General features: G+C 38.5%; 1 protein-coding gene across 6 annotated transcripts in view; it reads right to left on the reverse strand.

Annotated features, from left to right (window-relative positions):
* THSD7B (thrombospondin type 1 domain containing 7B) overlaps positions 1 to 19685 on the reverse strand; it is a 395032-nt gene that overhangs the window by 263940 nt on the left and 111407 nt on the right. For all 6 annotated transcript variants that reach the window (XM_054070664.1, XM_054070665.1, XM_054070666.1 and 3 more), the window contains 2 exons: positions 12145 to 12238; positions 9942 to 10115 (listed from right to left, as the gene is read on the reverse strand). In XM_054070664.1, the coding sequence (XP_053926639.1) occupies positions 9942 to 10080 (139 nt within the window). In that variant the 5' untranslated portion in view covers positions 10081 to 10115; positions 12145 to 12238. The remainder of the gene's footprint in view (positions 1 to 9941; positions 10116 to 12144; positions 12239 to 19685) is intronic.

The raw sequence follows: 19685 nt of genomic DNA on the forward strand, positions 1-19685 counted from the left end.
TTCAATAGCTAGAAGAAAAGTGCTTATTTTGCTGAAAAGCAACTATATAATATAAATCAATTTAACTAATGGGTCAAAAGATCTTAAAAGATGTCACAAGTACTGAATTTATTTTTGTCTTCAGCAGCTTCAAACTTGTGAAATTTATTGTTATAAATGTCATACTGCAGAGAAGTAAAACACGCCTCACACATAGGTGGATATTTTTAAACTATTGACATTTGAAGGTCTTTGATCTCAGGGGTGATAGAATAAACCCCAGAGGACATCAATCAGTGAAAATGTTCAGATGATAACATGATAAACACCAGCTATCCCCTAGCTCTATATTTAATCACATGGCTGGCACCACCAACCATGTTTCATACGTCTGTTGACCTATTCAACAGGTTAATAAAGTCCTAATAAAGACTTACTAAAGTACCTACCGTAGACATTTAATGTTTTAAGTTTTAATTTAAGCAAATGTAATACTTTAAATGTCACGATTTTTCAGCAAGTCATAAGGTGTAAACTATTATTGCAAATGAAGCATAGGAACACTTTTAAAGTTGCTGTTGCCTACGCAATGGAATATAAACCCTTTTATTACCACTCTGTTCCATAGAGGGTATAAAGACAAGTCTGAGCTTGTTTGCAGTTACTTGGGCTGTGCTGGTGGTATCAGCCCCTTCTCAATGTCTTCCGGTGGAAGTTTGACAGCACTGCTTTATAAAGAGACAGAAAAAACTTGAAAAAACAGATCCTTTGGAATGCAGTGAGGGGAAAGAAAAATATAAATTAGTGAGTGGGCAAAACCAAGCAGCAAATATATTGGCTTAAGAGAAATAATGTTGGTTTACTGGTACGTTCCCGGGAAACAGTTGGGTACCAAGTCATGCAAGCTGCAGCACTGCAGCGATGTGTGCTCTGCGTTCGAGGCGTTGGGTTGGCTCCTCTTTGAACATATGCCCTTTCAAGTGAAATTAATCACTCTATCACTCCGGCAGCATCTGGAGCCATAATCATTACCCAACTGCTGAGAAAGAAATGAAACCACTAATCGCACGGGGAGTAGAGCTTAGTGTTCAGAACAGGAAAGTTTTTATTAAGTTCTCATTTGAAAAGTGATTTTTCATGGCTAGCCTTCCAGGACACGCCACACAAAAGCTGGATATACTTCAGCAACCGCCTACAACTCATCCCCCAGCACACAGAACCAATATATTTAGAACCACTACAATGAGGTTTTAACATGCTTTTCCAAATTTAGCTCTATAATCCTAAATTGCTGTTATACACAAGTATGAAACAGAGATACATTAAACCATAAACTTTAAAAGGTCTCCAGAAGGAAGTGTGAAATTCTACAAAGTGGTAGACGCCAGAAACAGTAAGGACCAGATACTGCCTCTGGATTCACACACACCACTCTCCTATTGATCTCAGCAGGAACTCTCTATGCAAACTGAAGTTCATATATTCAGAACTAGATATAATGAAATGCCCACTGAATATATCACCCGACTGAGGGTGATTAGAATAAGCCGTAACACCATGCCGATAATCTGGATTACTATGAAATATCCCCCATCCCTTCCAACTTCTCCATTTCATGCTTCTGGCTTTTACTATTCAAATTTTATTTGAAAAGTAAAATGAGGAAAGATGAAGCCAATCACAGCAGGACTATTCCCATACACACTAGGAAAAAAAATCCAAAAACTAAGGAAATACTGTGATGTATGGGAGACACCGGCACAGGCTGCCCAGAGAAGTTGTGGATGCCCCATTCCTGGGCTATAGGACAGCTGGAGAGGGGCTATTCGTAAAGGCTTGTGGGGATAGGACCAGGGGGAATGGGTATAAACTGGAGAGGGGCAGATTTGGACTGGACATTAGGAAGAATTTCTTCACCATGAGAGTGGTGAGGCACTGGCGCAGGTTGCCCAAGGAAGCTGTGGCTGCTCCATCCCTGGAGGTGTTCAAGGCCAGGTTGGATGAGGCTTTGAGCAACCTGATCCAGTGGAAGGTGTCCCTGGAGTGGCAGAGGGTTGGAACTGGATGATCTTTAAGGTCCCTTCCAACCCAAATCATTTAATGAAATAGAGATGCCAGTGGGTAGGCTACCCAAAACTCACGTCCCTAGAAAGAGTTAGCTGCATACTGAGAACAACAATATGCAGCTCAGGAATTTCTACTACAATTTTGTGTATTTTCACCTATAATAACTGTGCACTAGACAAGAGCTGAATGAGAAAGTGATTACCCCTATATACTGAAATCGTTCAATTAAGTGGCAAAGTGAAACTCTATTCTAACTAACTTAAGATATAATTATTTTTTAAAAAACCCTGCAGGGTTCTGAATAAGGGCAGCAGAATAATTAAATCTAGTACTCCGCTGAAACAGGCTGAAAATGCGATCATCCATTTTTAATGCTCCGCCTATATGTAACAACAGAAATCTTTCCAACAGTTGCATTCAATTAAAAAAATATTAACCCCAAGGAAAAAGTACAAAAACATCCCCATCTGTTTTTCTTGCCACTCACTGCGCTTCTTTTGTGAGTGAAATATGTACAACAATACAATCCAAAGTTGAATGAAAAGTACCACAATTCCAGTAATAAGCTACCTTTTTTTTTCAAATGAACAATTTAAAAGAAACCACTTTTGCAGATTTTTCCCCTGTGACCCGCAGCTCTGTTCCCATAGTAACTATTGAGGAAAGAAAAGGATAAGACGCCTAACTTATACTTTTCCCAATACCAACAAAAACCAGAAAAAAAGCACCTTATTCTCAAAAACTATTATTCTCGGGAAGGGAAGAGGGACATTAAAAGATTAGTGTGAATCTCCTGTGTAATCTAGTTTAAACCACCACCTACTGAACATTTGATGTAGGTTAGACAAAGATATTTGTTAAAGCGTGCAGCCTTTGTGTAAAAGAACTACTGAAATAGTTTTGCAAGCCCAACAATAACAAAATTACCAGGCACATGCTGTAAAAGCTTACATCCGAACACAGCAAGCAGCGCTGTCAGCCTACAGCCCTGCTGCTGCACAGCACTCTTCTCCACTGAGGAACCCTGCCTGTTATCTCCAAGCTTATAAAGTGTTAACTTTAAAATATATTTCAGCATCATTACAGTTCCTCCTTAGTTTGCTTTTTTAATTTGACAGATACTTCCCATATTGCTTGCTGTAGAGTGTTTTTCTAGGAAAAAATATACAGAAGCCAGCAATTCTTTCCTTTAGTAGTGCCACCAAGAATATTCCACTGGTGTCTTCAACTCTCAACTGGAAATCGGAGCTAATAGGAACATACCTTTTACAAACAAGGGAAACAAGTCCCATTTTAAGCATTTCTGCATCTCACATGACGTTTCTCAAACTCCTTCAGGAACAATTCCTATCTGTCTGACACTGGGTAGTATTCGCTGTGGCAACAAGGTATGTTCTTCAGCCACGTCCCACGTGTGGAGCTCTTAGCCCTGTGGGTTAAGAATAAATCCAGAAGCTACAGCGGCAGGACCCAGGTGGGAACTCAATGGGCTGTTGTGGCACATTATCCAACACAGCAGCAGACCTCAAGCATCGGGAGGACAGGCCAGGCTGAAAGATGAGCTTCCAGCACAGGAAAGGTTATTCGGGAGAGAGACTGAGAAATTTGCCCGGCTCTCTGACAAACTCATCAGTATTATTGCCTGAGGACACAAGGTCTCCATCAACTTTGAAACGTCTCAGCCACCTAAATATCATTTGTACAACCACTGCAAAGGTTTATAAAGTAGGGCAAATGACACATCGCCACAACTCGAAGAGCTGAATCCAACTTGTATTCCACTGTTGAGGAAATAACACCACATCAGAACCAGAATGATACGGGTGAGGTGACGCAGCAGAGCTGTACATAATACCTAAAGGTGTATCAATGAAAAAGGTGAAAATATGAATGGGAAAGAGTAAGGAATAACGAGGAGAGAAAACCAAATATGTGGCAATCTGAAACAGTTGTACTCCTGTCCAAGAAAATACGAGATTAGCTTTGAGGTCACCCTTAAATATTTTCAAATATCAGTGACTGATATCAGCCAGACTATTAAGTTTTGTTGCTAATGAAATTTTGCTGAACAACTTTCTTTAAGCTGCAAATACTATTGATTTTTAAGAAGTTTTACAGCAATAAATGCATTTGTCCCACACAATACGGTTTGCAAAGAATTATTTTAGATAAATTTAGAGGTAAAGTACTATTTTTAATGTTTAAATTGCTTCTTTAATAGATACTTGATCAAACTATACCAACAGATCAAAAACAATATAACTACTTCAAATTAAACTGTTTATTACAAAATACTCAAAAAGAATATCACCTACGTGAGTCTGAAATGTTTTAAGCCAATTAAAATTGTAAAAATCACTGGGTGGAATCTCATCTGAGATAAGAGAGTTCTGTGGAGGAATGCTAAGAAAATGTAAATGCTAAAAGTGTATTTTGACAAACCAGTTCAAAGAGAATATCTTTGCTAGCAGGGGTCTAGAATAGCTTGGTACCCTTAATTCGCAAATATATTAAGAGAAACTACCAAAAGAAGAGTTACTTAAATTAAAGAGTAGTCTGGCTTCAGTATAAAGGTATAAACTAGTCATGAATAAAGCTAACGGTAAAAATTAGAAGATTTATCATTGTAGAAAAGCTTTCAATCATTAAGTTTATGGAAGCAATCTGACTAGTTTTAGAACAGAACTTAATAAGAGTTTTTAAATAATTTATAAATTGTTGCTGCTGTCAATATAACAAAATTGCAATCTATAACCCAAGAGAATCACTGCAGTCCTAAACTCTTAGCATAGCGAAGAATCTTAGAATCATTCAAAGTTTGATTAAATCAAGGCTAAATTTCCACTCCAGAGTTCGAATATTTAAAATTCCATTCTCTGAGACAGCCTAAGAATAACCTACAGTTAGAACATTTGCCACAAAATGAGCAGTTTGAAAATGTCAGATAGTCAGAAATATCATAAAACTTCCAGAGCCTACACAAAGATCACTAAAAGACATTTGCACTTCATTAATTAATTGTTGTCCTATCAGATAAAAAAATAAAATTAAAAAAAGACAATCTAGGATACATTATAATCCTTCATTTTGTAGAGCTTTTGGAAAAATATCACTTGTTGCAGAGCTATCTTTGAATCCCTTTTTCAGCAGGTTTGAGCTCTACTGTCCTTTGACGATCTGGACTCCTTTTAACATTTGGTGTATGCAGGTAAAAGTTTGTCGTTTAAGACATAAGGTCAAACGCACTTCCAAACCAGTACTTGGCCTTCTTTAAATTAAGATCTTGAGAAAGGGCAGTATTATCTGAGCACAGAGAACAAAAGACCTTTCTCATCTTAGCCGTACCTGCTCACCCACATTCACAAGTAGTTCAAAGGTTCCTCCACATTAGAAGTCATTCTCGGAAAAGTTCATTTCATACCCTTTCCATTATGAATTGTTTCTGAAGAAAGACTAACAACTCAAACCCATTTGCTAACCCTGTTTTAAGAAGGGCTTTCAAATATGGATTATAACCCTTAACTCAAGTTTTCTTGTGTTCACCTGGGGAAGAGAACTCATGCCTCACCACAACTAGAAACACACAAATACAGAAGATTAAGGATTTCTTCCTCAGGTTAAAGTCTCTCTACTGTGATCAGCTGTATTACAAATTAATTTCCCAGTCTGATATCTCACTTTCAATGCTCTTCCATTTGCAGCAAGGAGCATTCCCCTGGCTGGGATAAATCACCATCCCAATCCATTTATTGGAGAGAATTACAGATGAAGAACTCACTGGGACACCAGATCTGGGTCCCATTCCTCCCTTCCACAGTAGACAGAGTATTATTTCCGTGTTAAATAGCATTTTACCCCAACTAGAGAACTACTGTCCTGAAAATCAGAACATTTTCATCCTGCAAAGACATTTTTACAAGATACCTTGTATTAGAAATAAAAAGCCACATCACTCTTTAGCTCTCAGAGCACATTTATAGGTTACGTGCCTTGTCCCTTTCATTCTGTTATAAGACTTTGGAGGAAACAGCACACGCACAGCTACTGACATGTAGTTTGTGGAGGAGCTGAAGACCCCAGCAGTGATGGTAGAGCTGCAACGTGCCCATGCAACAACCGCAAGTATCTCCGTGAAGGGCTAACCTTCAGCATTTTGTAATACTAATAATCAGTGTCTCTCCTGTAAAGCACCCTATTTCCTGTGTTGCTCATAATTTAGACTTAATTTAGACTTTCGAACTAAATCTTAGAGTTTCACCAAAAACATAAACCAACTAGAAACATGCTGTGGATTCAAGTGTGCATCGATATTCTATAAGCAGTTTTAAAAGCTCAAATGGCCGCCACTAAAACATAAGACACATTTCCAATACAGCAGTAATGGATCCTTTCTTTTCCAAAACAGCAGTTTTAGGACCCTTCAAGAGTTGAAGAAAATCAGCATGGTGAAATACGCAAATTGCTAATTGGCTATTGCATTAAACAATATGAATTTACAAGGATTTAGATCCAATTAAATTTTCTCAAGATTTTATCACTAAAACTGCTTTGTTAGTCAGCAAGTGTCGGAAAATTATTCAGCTATTTGAGGTGGCTGAGCAATCTAATTGATATAATTATTGCTTTCATGTTTAGGCTGGTGGTCACAAAAAAAGTATCTGACAAGAAATATCTTGAAACAAAAAGATACAGTGTACATGTATTTAAACATTAATATATTATCACTAGAAACTATAATCTAAAAATAAATGGGTTTAAGACAGGCCACAAATAAGCAAAAGCCAAGTGATAACCCTTTGAAGAGCTGAGAGAAGAGTATGTATAATCTACTTCACACCACTAAGTTCTTACATTTCAGAACTATAAGGTCTGGTATTTTTGTAGATACAGAGATTTCAATACAATTGCTTTCACCTATACGAAGACTACCAAACCCAGCATGAAATGTATGAGTCTTCATTGATAAAGCCAAGGATTTAGCTGAATAAAAGCCTGCTTTATATATTTCGGTGCTGATATGATGCTTCCCTTCCCCACCATCCATATTAAGGATGCATCTCTGGGTTTCTGGATGCTAGGAGAATTTACTTCAGTACATAGAAATTCATTTCCTTAAAGCTAGAGCTTTCACTAGCATAAACTTATTTAATTATAAAGCATGACATTTCAATAAGAAGCTGAATTTCTCTACAGCAGGTAAGTAACTTGCCATGCTCGCAACAGACAATTCAAGACTTTAAAACAAAACAGATCATCTCCTTTCCCATTAGAGATCGCTCATTTCTCATTAGATACGTTCACTTAAGAAAAGACAACAGCTGCAGTTTTTCTTTCTATCAGAATGGATCTGCTCAGTTCTAATGTTAAAAACTCCTTTATTTTAGGTTCACAGTGCTGTGCATTTATTTTTTTTAATTATTATTTATTTTTTGTACCAGGCACAGAAGTCCTCAGACTCTGAGTTGACTTTTTTATTATTAATATACAAACCACAGATCTCATAAGGTTAAGACCTCATGATCAACATCTCAAAGTTAATTTATTATTAATATCCTGCCACAACAGATTATGTTAACCTTTCTACCTCTCCAGATCCAGCATCTCCATTCATATTACCAGCTCTCTCCTCCCAAAACATTTTCCTGTCATCTTTTGGAAGATACACCTTTGTGATTAACTGTACCTGAAAAACCATTTCAAGCAAAGTAAAAACCGCATACAAAAGCAAGCCACACGCGCCACTCTGACAGCAGACTGCCATTTACACTCCTTTGTAACTAATTTCAAGGTCACTGCAATTTTACTTCGATAGACATGCTTCCAGATGTCTCAGAAATGAAATCTGAAACACATGCAGCAGAACTATCAAAAGAAAGCAATTAGTTTATTACATATGTCCTGACACTGAAAAATCCACCTAGCTCCTTTTAACCATGATTTTTTTCAGTCTATTGAGAGAAATCTCAGCCCATTGTGTTATTTCTTAGGACGTCTGCAAGATTTAGAAATGCTGCTGCTTCTTTATTACTGCAGAGAAAGTAAGAGCATCACAAAACATTTTGTTTCTTAGCAAAACAAAGTCATTTGGGTGAACACACTGTTCATTTCAACATAGAACTAAACGTTTTCGGGTTGGATATAACTAATTCTCAACAACATACTCCAATGAAAAAGTGATTTTTATTTCTTTTTTTTAAATATAAAAGTATTTCACTGGAGAAAAAAAAAAAAATCTATGTTTTTGCCAAGCAGGACAGTGAATTTGGCTGAAGCTCACAAGTTATTTTCATTTGGGTAACATTTCATTCAAAGTTGTTTTCTACCTCTCGTCACTACATAAACAGAGAAAGCGCATCAAAATACTGTTAGGCTTTAAAGTTTTAAAATGACTCGTGAGCGTTCAGATATTTCTAATTGACTGTGGGAGTCACATGAACTGACAATTTGATTCTGCATCTGGAAGACAGACTTTTACAACGAGCTCATGAAAGGGCTTTCAGGGCATGGTACCCCACATCCACAAAAACCTGTGTACTGTCTTTTGTTAGCTCTAAATACATCTGCCTCAGACGCCTTTGAAGCATCAATGACTCTTTATTGTCAGCTGGAATCATCAAGTCAAATTAAATTTTTATGACTTCCAATGCACACCCCTAAAGACCAACGGTACAATAAACTTTAGAAGTGAAGAGAAGACAGATAGGATTGAAGGGTCTAATTTGTCTTAAGAAAACAACCACCTTTCAAAGCTTGTTCAAAAACCAGGTAAATAGCAGTGAATTGCAGACAGACAGTTTGTTGTTGTTGTTCATTTCCTCTTCATTTTACATGCAAGTATTTAGAAATATAGTATCAGATTGTACTTAACCAGCACTTCACCAGCACTCAGCCACCCATCCCAGGAACCAGGGCAAGAAGCATGAGTTGATCCTACCGGGACAGAAAATGTCCCAGAATAATTGTTTTATTATTCAGCTAATTCAGCTGCTTACCTTCTATAGAACTATAATAATAATAAAAAATAATATTAATAAAAAAACAACCAAACCACCAAAGAATCTCTCCAAAAAAGGGGAGAAATTATTTTCCCATCAAATTTAATCCCTCTGTTGCTGAGTCATAAAAGGCTAAATCTCAAAAGGATCCTGGGCAATGAAATCCCTGGTTCAGTTGCATGTTTTTGATGGAGTACTTTGAGTAAACTTTTCCCAAATTTGTCAATCTTTCTACTTCACTGAACATTCTTTGTTGTTGGGTTGTGCTACAAAATAAGGATCCAATGTGCCATACCTAGTTTTATGGGTTTGTATCAGACCTTTTCTCATTTACCTCCTTCCTCTCAGTAACAATCGCAGTGTTTGCAACGTGTTTTCACAAAAGCTTCCAACGTTGTGCATGCCCAACTTTGAATGTTCAAATACTGCATGTACCCAACCTGAGTGATGGACAGAAATGATTCACTAAATGTACCAACGGAATAGAAATAAATCAGCCACGAGTATGGACTTCTGGCTTGCTTCATCCTGAAAGATGCTTGTATGCCCTTTTCATTTGAACACGAAAAGGAAAATTATTAAATATTTCAAAGGAAGCAACATTAGCATGATGATATCAGGATCCAGTAGAAAATTTACTCTCAGATTAAAAGCATTAAGAAGTCCAGAATTACACTCTGGAGTCACTCTGGTGCGTAACTGCAACAGAAATGAAGATTACAAACATAAAATAGAGATTAAACACTCCTATCTTTGAGTCACAAAATAATTTAGAATACAAGACCTTATCAGGGTTTTTTTAATTAATTATTGCGCTAAAACAGAATGAAGAAAGGACAATCACTCCATCCTCAAATGCAGGAATTATCTAGCAGGTAAGCCGACATATCTTTTTCCTACCTGTTTTCCAGACAAACTGATGACCTCTCCTGGCTTCCAGATCAGCTGTTTGTAACATTAAGAAAACAAACAAAAGGAAGGACTTCCCCAGGCTCTGCCATGCCCAATGAGGAGAAACCCGGTTCTGTTGTAGAAGCATAATTCAGATAATTCAGTCTCTTGTCTTCTTTGGTCCTAGAATGAACAAAAGAAAAAGCTTGCTAAAAGACCGAAAACACCAAGGCACCAGGCTCAGCATAAAGTGGCCACTGTGCCACTGTGCATTTCTGGTGTGTGCCGGATTCATTAAGTCTGTTATAGAAGCTCATCCTGGAGAGAAGGAGAAGGAAAAAACGTAGTGAGGAAGACAGGAGAGAGTCAGCTCCTGGAGTGCCTGCAGTCCTATCCTACAAACACGGCCATCATAAATACTTTCAGCAGGTTTTTCAGAGAAGAAATCTGCAGGTGCAAATCAATGGCAAGGGATCTAATAACAATCTCTGATATGTCCCTTCTTTTCTCTGTTTAATTTATCTTTAGCACGAACACTGTCATGCCACAGGCAGGCTATACCAAAGTTGATAACAGATTCCAGGTGCAAAATTTAGTTCTGAATACAGACCTCACGTCCTACATTTAGGACCCCTGACAACTGAAATACCAGACATGGAATTGCTTCAGCTCCATCCCATGTGTGAACATGGGACAACAAAAGCAACATAAGCTCTGCAGCAGGAAAAGTAGGGAAGCAGGGATTGCTTATCAGTACATGAAGAATCACCCCGAAAGGGAAAACTAGGCATTACTTGGGTACTTAAACTCCCATTTAGTCCCTGACATTTGAGCTCAACCAGCAACCAGTTACTCTGGAGGGGTCTCTCTGACTAAGGGATTTTAATTAAGTTCTCCAACACTTCAGATAAACCAGAGCCATGTTGGGATTGAGACAAGAATGGATCAGGTCCTGCTGCTGGAGGATTTTTACACCATACATGTCATTAACATCATCACAGTCTGGCACTGGAACCAAGGAGGGATGTCTACCTCAGTCTCCTATACAAAGCAGGAGTCCAACTTCTAAATGCCTGCTGCAGTGAACATCCACACTGTTTATATACCATAGAAAAGTTCCAAAACAAGAGAAATTAAGACAAATGTACAACAAAACAAAATCTTAGGATTTCTGATTCGTCCCAGTAATTCAAATCTCATCAAAAAAGATGACTGACCAGGCACTTACTTATGCAGATTTTACATGAGTTCCAAGATACTTTGGATTCGTTCACATCCAAGTGGAAACAGTTTTGAGACTCAAAAAAGGTTCATGCTACATGCCACATCAAACAACAGCTACTTTCTCAGGTAAATTTATATTTTTTTTTTCCTTATGTAATACGTTTTGTATTTACATTATGTTTAAATTCTCAATATATTTCTACTTATTAGTGATTAATCCTACTTTTATAGGTAAAGAAAGGTCACATCCATATTAGCGTAAGGAGAGCAGTAACATCTGTCTTCAAGATTTGTCTTCATTGGCATAATCTTGGTGATTTTCATTAAAATTATCAGTTATTAGAAGTTTGGTCCAGAAAATACCATTACATTCCCAACCTTATGAAAAGCAACATTGTCATAATATATAAAACACAGCATCAGTCTTGATAAGAAGCTGAAGATAAACCTGAAAATAGTACATGTTGAATACAGAACAAAACTTTTAATTTCAAGTTGTATTTGAATGACTTTGAAACAGTTTTATCATGATAAATTCATGCAATTATATTTAATCAGATATTGACTAACTATGGTGGAAGATACAATGCAATAACTGTTATCTGGTTTAGTTCATTCTTGCGTTTCAAATGAACGGCATTTCACGTAAGACCTGAAAAAACATCAGGCTGATCAAACACAGTAACGCGGGCAAGGGATCGCGTTTATTGCTTTGCTCTTTTCTTCCAGGTTAATTTAATTCAGAATTCACATTTAATTCAGAATGCAACCCTCTCAGTCGCAACGCCCAGACAATGTAACACGGACAACCAGTGGCCTTATATGAAGCACAAGTGAGGCTCTGAAACCTTGAGCACCCTTCAGGTACGAGATGGAGAGGACATCATTCCTCTCCAATGCAAATATAGTAGGGAAGTCCTTGGAGGGGAAAAGGGGCCCTCAGGCATCCTGCACTTAATGTGTTTTGCACGTCTAGATGGCTGCTCACCTCACACAGAAGAGCTGAGGAGGAGCGACGCGCCCAATGTCTTCAGCATTGCAGTTACCATCTATGACGGTAGGAAAACGGAGTCACTGACGTTCTGTCAGGAGAAAGAGAAGGAATTAGTGACATTAGCTCCAACACTGTTCACATCTGAAAATGCAAAACAAGCGAAGAAATTCTTCAGATGTTCAGATTTAAGTACTGGAGGGGAGCCAGCATGCCCGGCCCTGCGCAGGCGACGCTCATCTGAATCGCAAGGCAGCTCTCTAGGTCCACAAGAATGCCGTAAAAACAACACGCCTTACACAGGTGGGAGCATGACATGGGCAAATCCAAGGAAATCTCAGATAACAGCTGATAAAAGATGCTGAGATTTTTAATGAAGCACAAATAGAGCTCATCAGCTGCTTTCTCAACACAGTGCCTCCATCCCAGCATTCAAAGGGTCAGTAAACAGCAATAAATCCCTAGGAATAGCATATTCCTGCTCAAAATGAGGGGTTTCGCATATGTTCATTCTTTGGGCAGGACTACAAAGATAACTGGCTGCTGCTCCCCACAGAGCAAGAACAGAGATTACATTAGGGTAGAAAAAATAGAAATAAATTAGACACCATGAGACTGATTCTAATCTCGCCCACCCCAGCTGAGCTCAGTAGAGTCCACTGATTTACACCACAGCAAAGCACAATGAAAATTTGTCTGTATATCTAGGTTGCTACAACACACGTTGGAATAGTTGCTGTTCTGCCCTGATACGATAAAAAATTATTGCACAGGCAACATATGCTATCTACAGAAACATGAATAAATTACACTATGAAGGCCACGAACACTTCACATCAATTTTAGTTACAGTATATCTCAGCTCCCAAATGTGTCAGCATGGTTAGTTGTAAACTGGCAAATAAGAGGAAAAATAGAGAGAAAAAAACAAAAAGACTATTTATATTTATTATAAATATATATATATAAATATATATATTATATTTTAGATTTATATTTTAAAAATTGTCTTCACCAAGACTAGTTACAATTAAATTCATGCAATTGCTTAAATATATTTAGATATGTGCTTTCTTCTGAAAAATATCTTGGTTTTCCAACAGTGATTATCTGAATTTATTCCATATCCTACATAATACAGGCCTGCACAACTAACAGTCTGCAATAACAGATTCTCATGAAATTAAATAATGAGGTGTTGTTCTCCTATCTTTGAAGGATTAGACACAAGCATCCTTTTAGTTTTGCTTGATTTGTATGGAATCTTGTTCAGAAAAACAAGGATATCGTACATTAACTGTAATGGCTGGGAACATACAGGCAGTCTTGAAAAAGCCACGTGCAAGTTTACTAATGATTGTGATAATGCATTTACATTATCTAATCCATTGCTAATTCTCTTAATGGCAGGATTGAATAAAATTAATTTTAAATAACAGACTTCCATTCAGAAACCTACACTTCTGCTCTTCAAGTGCATTATCAAAATAAGATAAATAAATAAAAATGCCTACAGCTGACAAATATTTTATTTCTAAAGTGTTCAAAATTTAATTTCATTTTCAACATCAATGAAATATCCAGCAGGCAAATTCCATCTCATCCTTGCTGATCTAGGGAGGAGAAGAAGTCTCTGGGACACTTTTCCCATACTGTAGCCACTGCTCGGACAGCCACAAGCTACAGGCGTGCACTGCGAGGGAGGTGTTTCCAAGTGACAGGCGCTGTGCTGGTCCAAGACACAACAGAGTTCTCAAAAGCATCCAACATCGAAAGATAAAAGATTGATGGTCCACTGCTGATTCCCCACTCTACACGTACTGCACTGGTAGAGAAGGGATCACTTGCTCTTTCTGCAAGTTTTCGAGGAATAAGAGTGTTTTTTAATGATCAGAGGCTGGAGCAGCTCCCATACAAAGACCGGCTGAGAGAGCTGGGCTTGTCTAGCCTGGAGAAGAGAAAGCTCTGGGGAGACCTTAAAGCAGCCTTCCAGTACTTAAAAGGGGTCCACAGGAAAGCTGGTGAGGGGCTCTTTACCACAGAGGGCAGGGACAAGACAAGGGGGGGACGGTTTTAAGCTGAAAGAGGAGAGATTTAGATGAGATATTAGGAAGAATCTTTCTACTGTGAGAGTGGTGAGGCACTGGCCCAGGCTGCCCAGAGAAGTCGTGGCTGCCCCCATTCCTGGAGGTGTTCAAGGCCAGGTTGGATGGGGCTTTGAGAAGCCTGATTTAGTGGGAGGTGTCCCTGCCCATCACAGAGGGGTTGAAACTGGGTGACCTTTAAGATCCCTTCCAATCCAAATTATTCTATGATTCTATGACTTCTGCGGTTTAGGGAAGTTCAATCTAGCTCTTCTCCAACGTGGACTTATACAGTATTTATTACTGAACTTAGAAAAAGATCAACTTAATCTGATCTAAACCTGAAACACGGCTTCAAGCTTGTCATACGTCAGTTAAATTACCCCTGAACTGACCTGAAGTTGTGACCTTCCCTGTCCTGAGTAAATCTGAACTACTTTCTTTCTGAGAAGGGAATGCTGACAAGGACGCTCTCCATTTAAAATACATGATGCAATTAGAATAATCCCAAACACTTTAAACAGCAACCAAAAATAAGCAATTGCAGATCACATGCATGGCTATAAATCGTTTGGCAGGTGTCTAGCACAAAGATAAGCATCATTAATCATGAATAAATTTCCTTAACGTAAACGTAAGCAGTAATTATGCAACTGTTTGCCTACTGCACACAGCACAAACCCATGGCTTGTGATATTCCAAGATAATCTGGATGTTTATAGCATACTCTTTATCCTCAGATAACAGCAAAGTCTGCCCTGTCTTCTCTGAAAGCTGTTATCCACAAAGCTAATTCTATTCTGTCTTAAGCCAGTAGCAAAGGCTGATCATCACAGACATGCACTGCAGACCATCCCTGGGGGGGAGATGCAAAAAAACCACTAATGCTAATGCTACAGGTACCAAGTTTAACGAAATGAAAGTGTGTGCACATTCACATACATCAAGCTAGCAACAAACCTCCAGATATAAGTTCATATGTGCCCATGGCATAGGTTTACATGCACACTGACTCATTTTTTATTTAACGAACATAGTTACACTAAATTGCCTTTACTTCCATACAGAAAACAAACATTACACGTTTTTCCATGTACACATTTAGAGAAAGACAGTCTTCCAGTTAAAGCAGGGGCACCCTAAATTCATCTGCTTCCAGCTGTATCACAGACCTCTTGTGCAAAAAGTCACTTAAGGTCACGCTCTGACATTAATAGTTGAATCTGCACGCCTTCCCCTTGATTTCAGTGAAGCAACTTTGCATATATGAGAACAGTAGCTTGATTTTCTATACCTCTATTTCTTCACCTTCAAACCTCACTTAAGAATACTTATTCTTCTTCCAGGAGCATTTTAGAAAATCCTGAATAAAAACATACGGCATGAATGAGCTGAATGTATACATCATGTTGACAATTGCCTGACGGTATTCTTACCCTAAGTGGTCACCCATCAGGAATCAAAACATTAAGCTACACAACTCCTTGCTAATTTGCTACAATAACTGCAAGGGTAAATAATGCCTGAAAGAACATCTGGTGTTAACACATCTGCATACGAAAGATCACTCCAAACAACCAGCAGATGGTCTAAACCAGCCAAGCTTTGGGCCAGGAGTAAGCCTGTATGACCTCCAGATTGACTAAATTGAACATAAATTCACTCAGGTCCATTTTCGCATATAAACCTTAACTTTCCTCAATGCCCAGTTGCTGCAAAGCTTAGTAAATAGTCACAGTCTTCACCAATTATATTTGAAAGTATTTTGGTGATCTATAGAGCGAAATTGTAAGGATCCATTAACTATTTAATCCTTTTTCTTCTATTCAGTGATATTCATTTCTTCAAATCTATGGAAGATTCTGGAGAATAAAAGCAAGAGTAAGAAATAACTGCACTGCCAATGGATTGTTTCTTAGCTTACATCAGTTTGTTTGGGGTAAAAGACAGGTTTTCCTGCTTCAGTTTTTGTACATCCTAAAAACGTAGCAAAAGCAGGTTTGAATTTGGAAGTTTAATTATAAACTTAGCTAAGTGGATTATAATGAAAGATATTCCAGCAAGGGAGCTCAAACTGATGCATTATGACTACATTAAAAAAAAAAAAAACACCAGAGAATAGACTTTCCATCAGTAGAACTACTTTAATTAAAACTGTGATAGAGCAGAACCGTTCTGTGAAATGATACTGCTGTTGCGTCTCCTTCACTCTAAGTACTTTCAATGGACTCCGTGGGAACACACTTGACTTACAATAAGAGTCTACACATGATTTCAGACTTTTCTAAGGAAGTCAGTTCAGAAGGACCAGTTAAATGCAGTTGAAGCAAAATCTGCTTCATTTGTATACAAACATGTATGGCTTATACTCTGCGGGAAGAGTAGGGAGATTTCAAAGTCAAGGATTCAAGAGTCTATGAACCGCACCATCCTGATATCCCTCGAATGCACAATCACACAAGACACCTACAGCCCTCATGCCTGTTGAGAGCAGGATGAAAGATGCTCCACAACCAAGGGACACTCCAACATCTCCTAAAAAATTCATTCAGTGCGACCAATATGCAAGTGCCCAAAAGTTATCCAAGCCTTGGAGTTCTCAGGAGTACTTAACTGCCGTGGACCTTTTGGTGCTCTTGGTGTCGTGTCTTAGCGCTCAGAGTAGGCTAATTTACCTTCACAAATGTTCTTCAAGCTATTATCATACTTCTCACAGCAGGAACAAGTACAGAGCAATTAAGATCAAAATGCTCCAGACTGTCAATAGGTTTCTCTCATGAACTCAGATATTGATTTTTTTTCCAAGGAGCAGGACACAGAAAGTCTCTACTAACTTTTAAGTAACCTTTTCCCACCGCTTGTGCACTTTCATATATTTAATTAAACACAAGAATGGCTGTAGCAACTCAAACCAAACCCCTGCAAAGTCCCAGATCCCACCTCTGACAGGAGAACGGTGTCAAATGCCCAGGGTGCAGTTTAAAAATAAAGCCTGCATAAATAATATATCTCACTATACCTTCCCCGCCTCCAACAAGTTGTGGCTTCCACATCTCTCACGTCAGATCATCTTCGTATCTGACAGCTCTGGTGTAAACTTATGGAGCCACACCCCAAACCTGCGTAAGTTTGAGGGAGTCTTTATAGGTAATGTGTATAACCTCCACACACTAACATTTGGATGCCTTCTCATGGCAGGCTTGTCAGCCAGCGCAGCACAACACAGCCCAGAACAAGCTCAGTGATGTTTTCACTCTACAGCACATCCTTTACATAACAGCAAAACTTTACAGCTTTGAGGGGGGGAAAAAGTTTCTTTTTGTTTATTTTTTCAATGGTTATAGAAAAGTTTGAGTCCATTGTCAATATACTATTCTGCTAAAGCTTTTATCGTTGGCATTGGATGAACTAAAGGTCCTTTCAGACTCAGCTACATCTAAGAATTGCGGTCACAGTTGCATAGATCTTGAATTACTGTTAAATTGCAATTAAGCAGACAAAGCGAAAAGGAGCTGGCACTGCTTCCAATGCCATATCAGTAACTGCTATTGCCAGTTGTTGTTCGAAGAGGATTACTCTCACTTCACTGGCAAAACATTGCATGCAACGCACATTCAGCAGTACAGTACCATTTGAAAACTAGGATTTGAAATTAATTTCCTTTAAGAGGTAAATCTGGAAATCAGACTTGGTGAAGAGCAAACTCCCTACTTCAGCAGCACGATCACTCACATTGAAAACAACAGAAAGCTTCAAAGTCACCAATTACAAGGCAGCAGAGTTTCAAAAAATGAAAAAAACACCTCATGACCTCTGCTGCAGGAGCAACGGCAAATTTTCATAGCATTCCTATTAAACTGCTTTCAGTTCACAGAAATTAAATTGCTTTACTGCAGTGTTTTTCTTCTGCATTCTGATATTACTTCATATTATTTGACATTAATACAGCATCACAGGCTGCAGGTCAGTCTTTTTTTTTCCCCTCGCTGGAACACTGCCACCACACAGAGTTTATCAATCTTAAACACAAGGTCAAAATAATACAATCAAGTATCACCAAGCACGTAAACTTTGCAAAGACTTAGGCTCTGCTTAGCAGGGGAAGGACCATCTGCTTCTTTGCCACAGGACTGACATATCGGAAGCTTATCTGCAATCTGAACAGTGAGATCAACTAAGTGCATGCATACACCCAAGGATCTGACCAAACAAATTAGCTACAGACAGGGAGGGAAACGTTACAGTTTTAATTTGTCATTCCATTCTTCAGAGAGTATGTGGGGTTCAGTTTTGAACCTCTAAAAATAATGGTGACTACAGCTAAAATAACCCCATCCTTGTACATACAAATTTGCAGAGAACAACTTCAATACTTCTTGAATGCATAAAGTTTTGCTTCTGCAGTAACTTTTACATTAAGAATAATTTCTTTTCCACATTATTTCTAGCTCTATTTGTACGTAGCCATTACTATTTTGCCATTTTTACTACCCGGTTCTAGTCTATATCCAAATGAGCTAATATGAAGAGACAAACACACATCCACAAGATAAATTCTATTTCAAAAAACTCATTTCCAAAGTGCTGAAATAAACATTTACTCCAATGCATCCCCTGTCATCAGCTGTTTATTTCAGTGCACCAAAGTACAAACTCGTAGGAAAGGAGAAAATATGGAACACAATGCAATGCAAACACTATACCACTTCAAAAACACAGAGGCTCTACAGAGGAGCACAATTAATCAAAACACTCTACAGCTCTTCATTTCCTATCAAACATCACCAGTGAAGTCTCGTGATGAAGTCTCCTACAACCAAGGCTTCATCTTTTCTACAGAATAAAAGCCTGTGTAAGTCAAGTCTTGGGTAAGAATATGAACTTTAAGTACACAGCTAGGGTTGTCAAAATAAATTAACCCAATAAATTTTACAATGCCTTACTATTGATTCCATTTCTTTCCACTTGCTTTCCAACGGACGGCCCAGTCATTGATGTCAACCCACCCAGGCAGACAGTGTAATGAAACGGTTAAGACAATATTATATTACTTTAAGAAAAACACCACGGAGGCTGAACAGACATGAGAAATAAGAGTGACACTGGGATAAAGAACTTCTAAAAATGGCTTCAGAACACCGGCACAGATGCCAACACTCACACGCTGCGCTCTGAATCCAGTTTTTGCTAACTGCCATACAGACTGACTCCAACACGCTAAGAGTAACAGAGTGCAAAAATACACAGCTTCTACTGAAGAGTAGCATTTGGGTTTGAGGTGGAATTTTTTTTTCAGAAATACATAAGCTACTGCTTATACCAAGCTTCCCCACGCCACCACAAAGTGTCTTCAGGGAAGCCTCACAGAGCTCATTCCCCCCTGCAGCGGCAGCACCCAGGCGAAACATGCCTCCACAGAAGATGCACAAAGTAGCAGAGAGCTCACATAATCAC

Source organism: Cuculus canorus, chromosome 6 (genome assembly GCF_017976375.1).
Source record: "Cuculus canorus isolate bCucCan1 chromosome 6, bCucCan1.pri, whole genome shotgun sequence".
Lineage (NCBI taxonomy): Eukaryota > Metazoa > Chordata > Aves > Cuculiformes > Cuculidae > Cuculus > Cuculus canorus.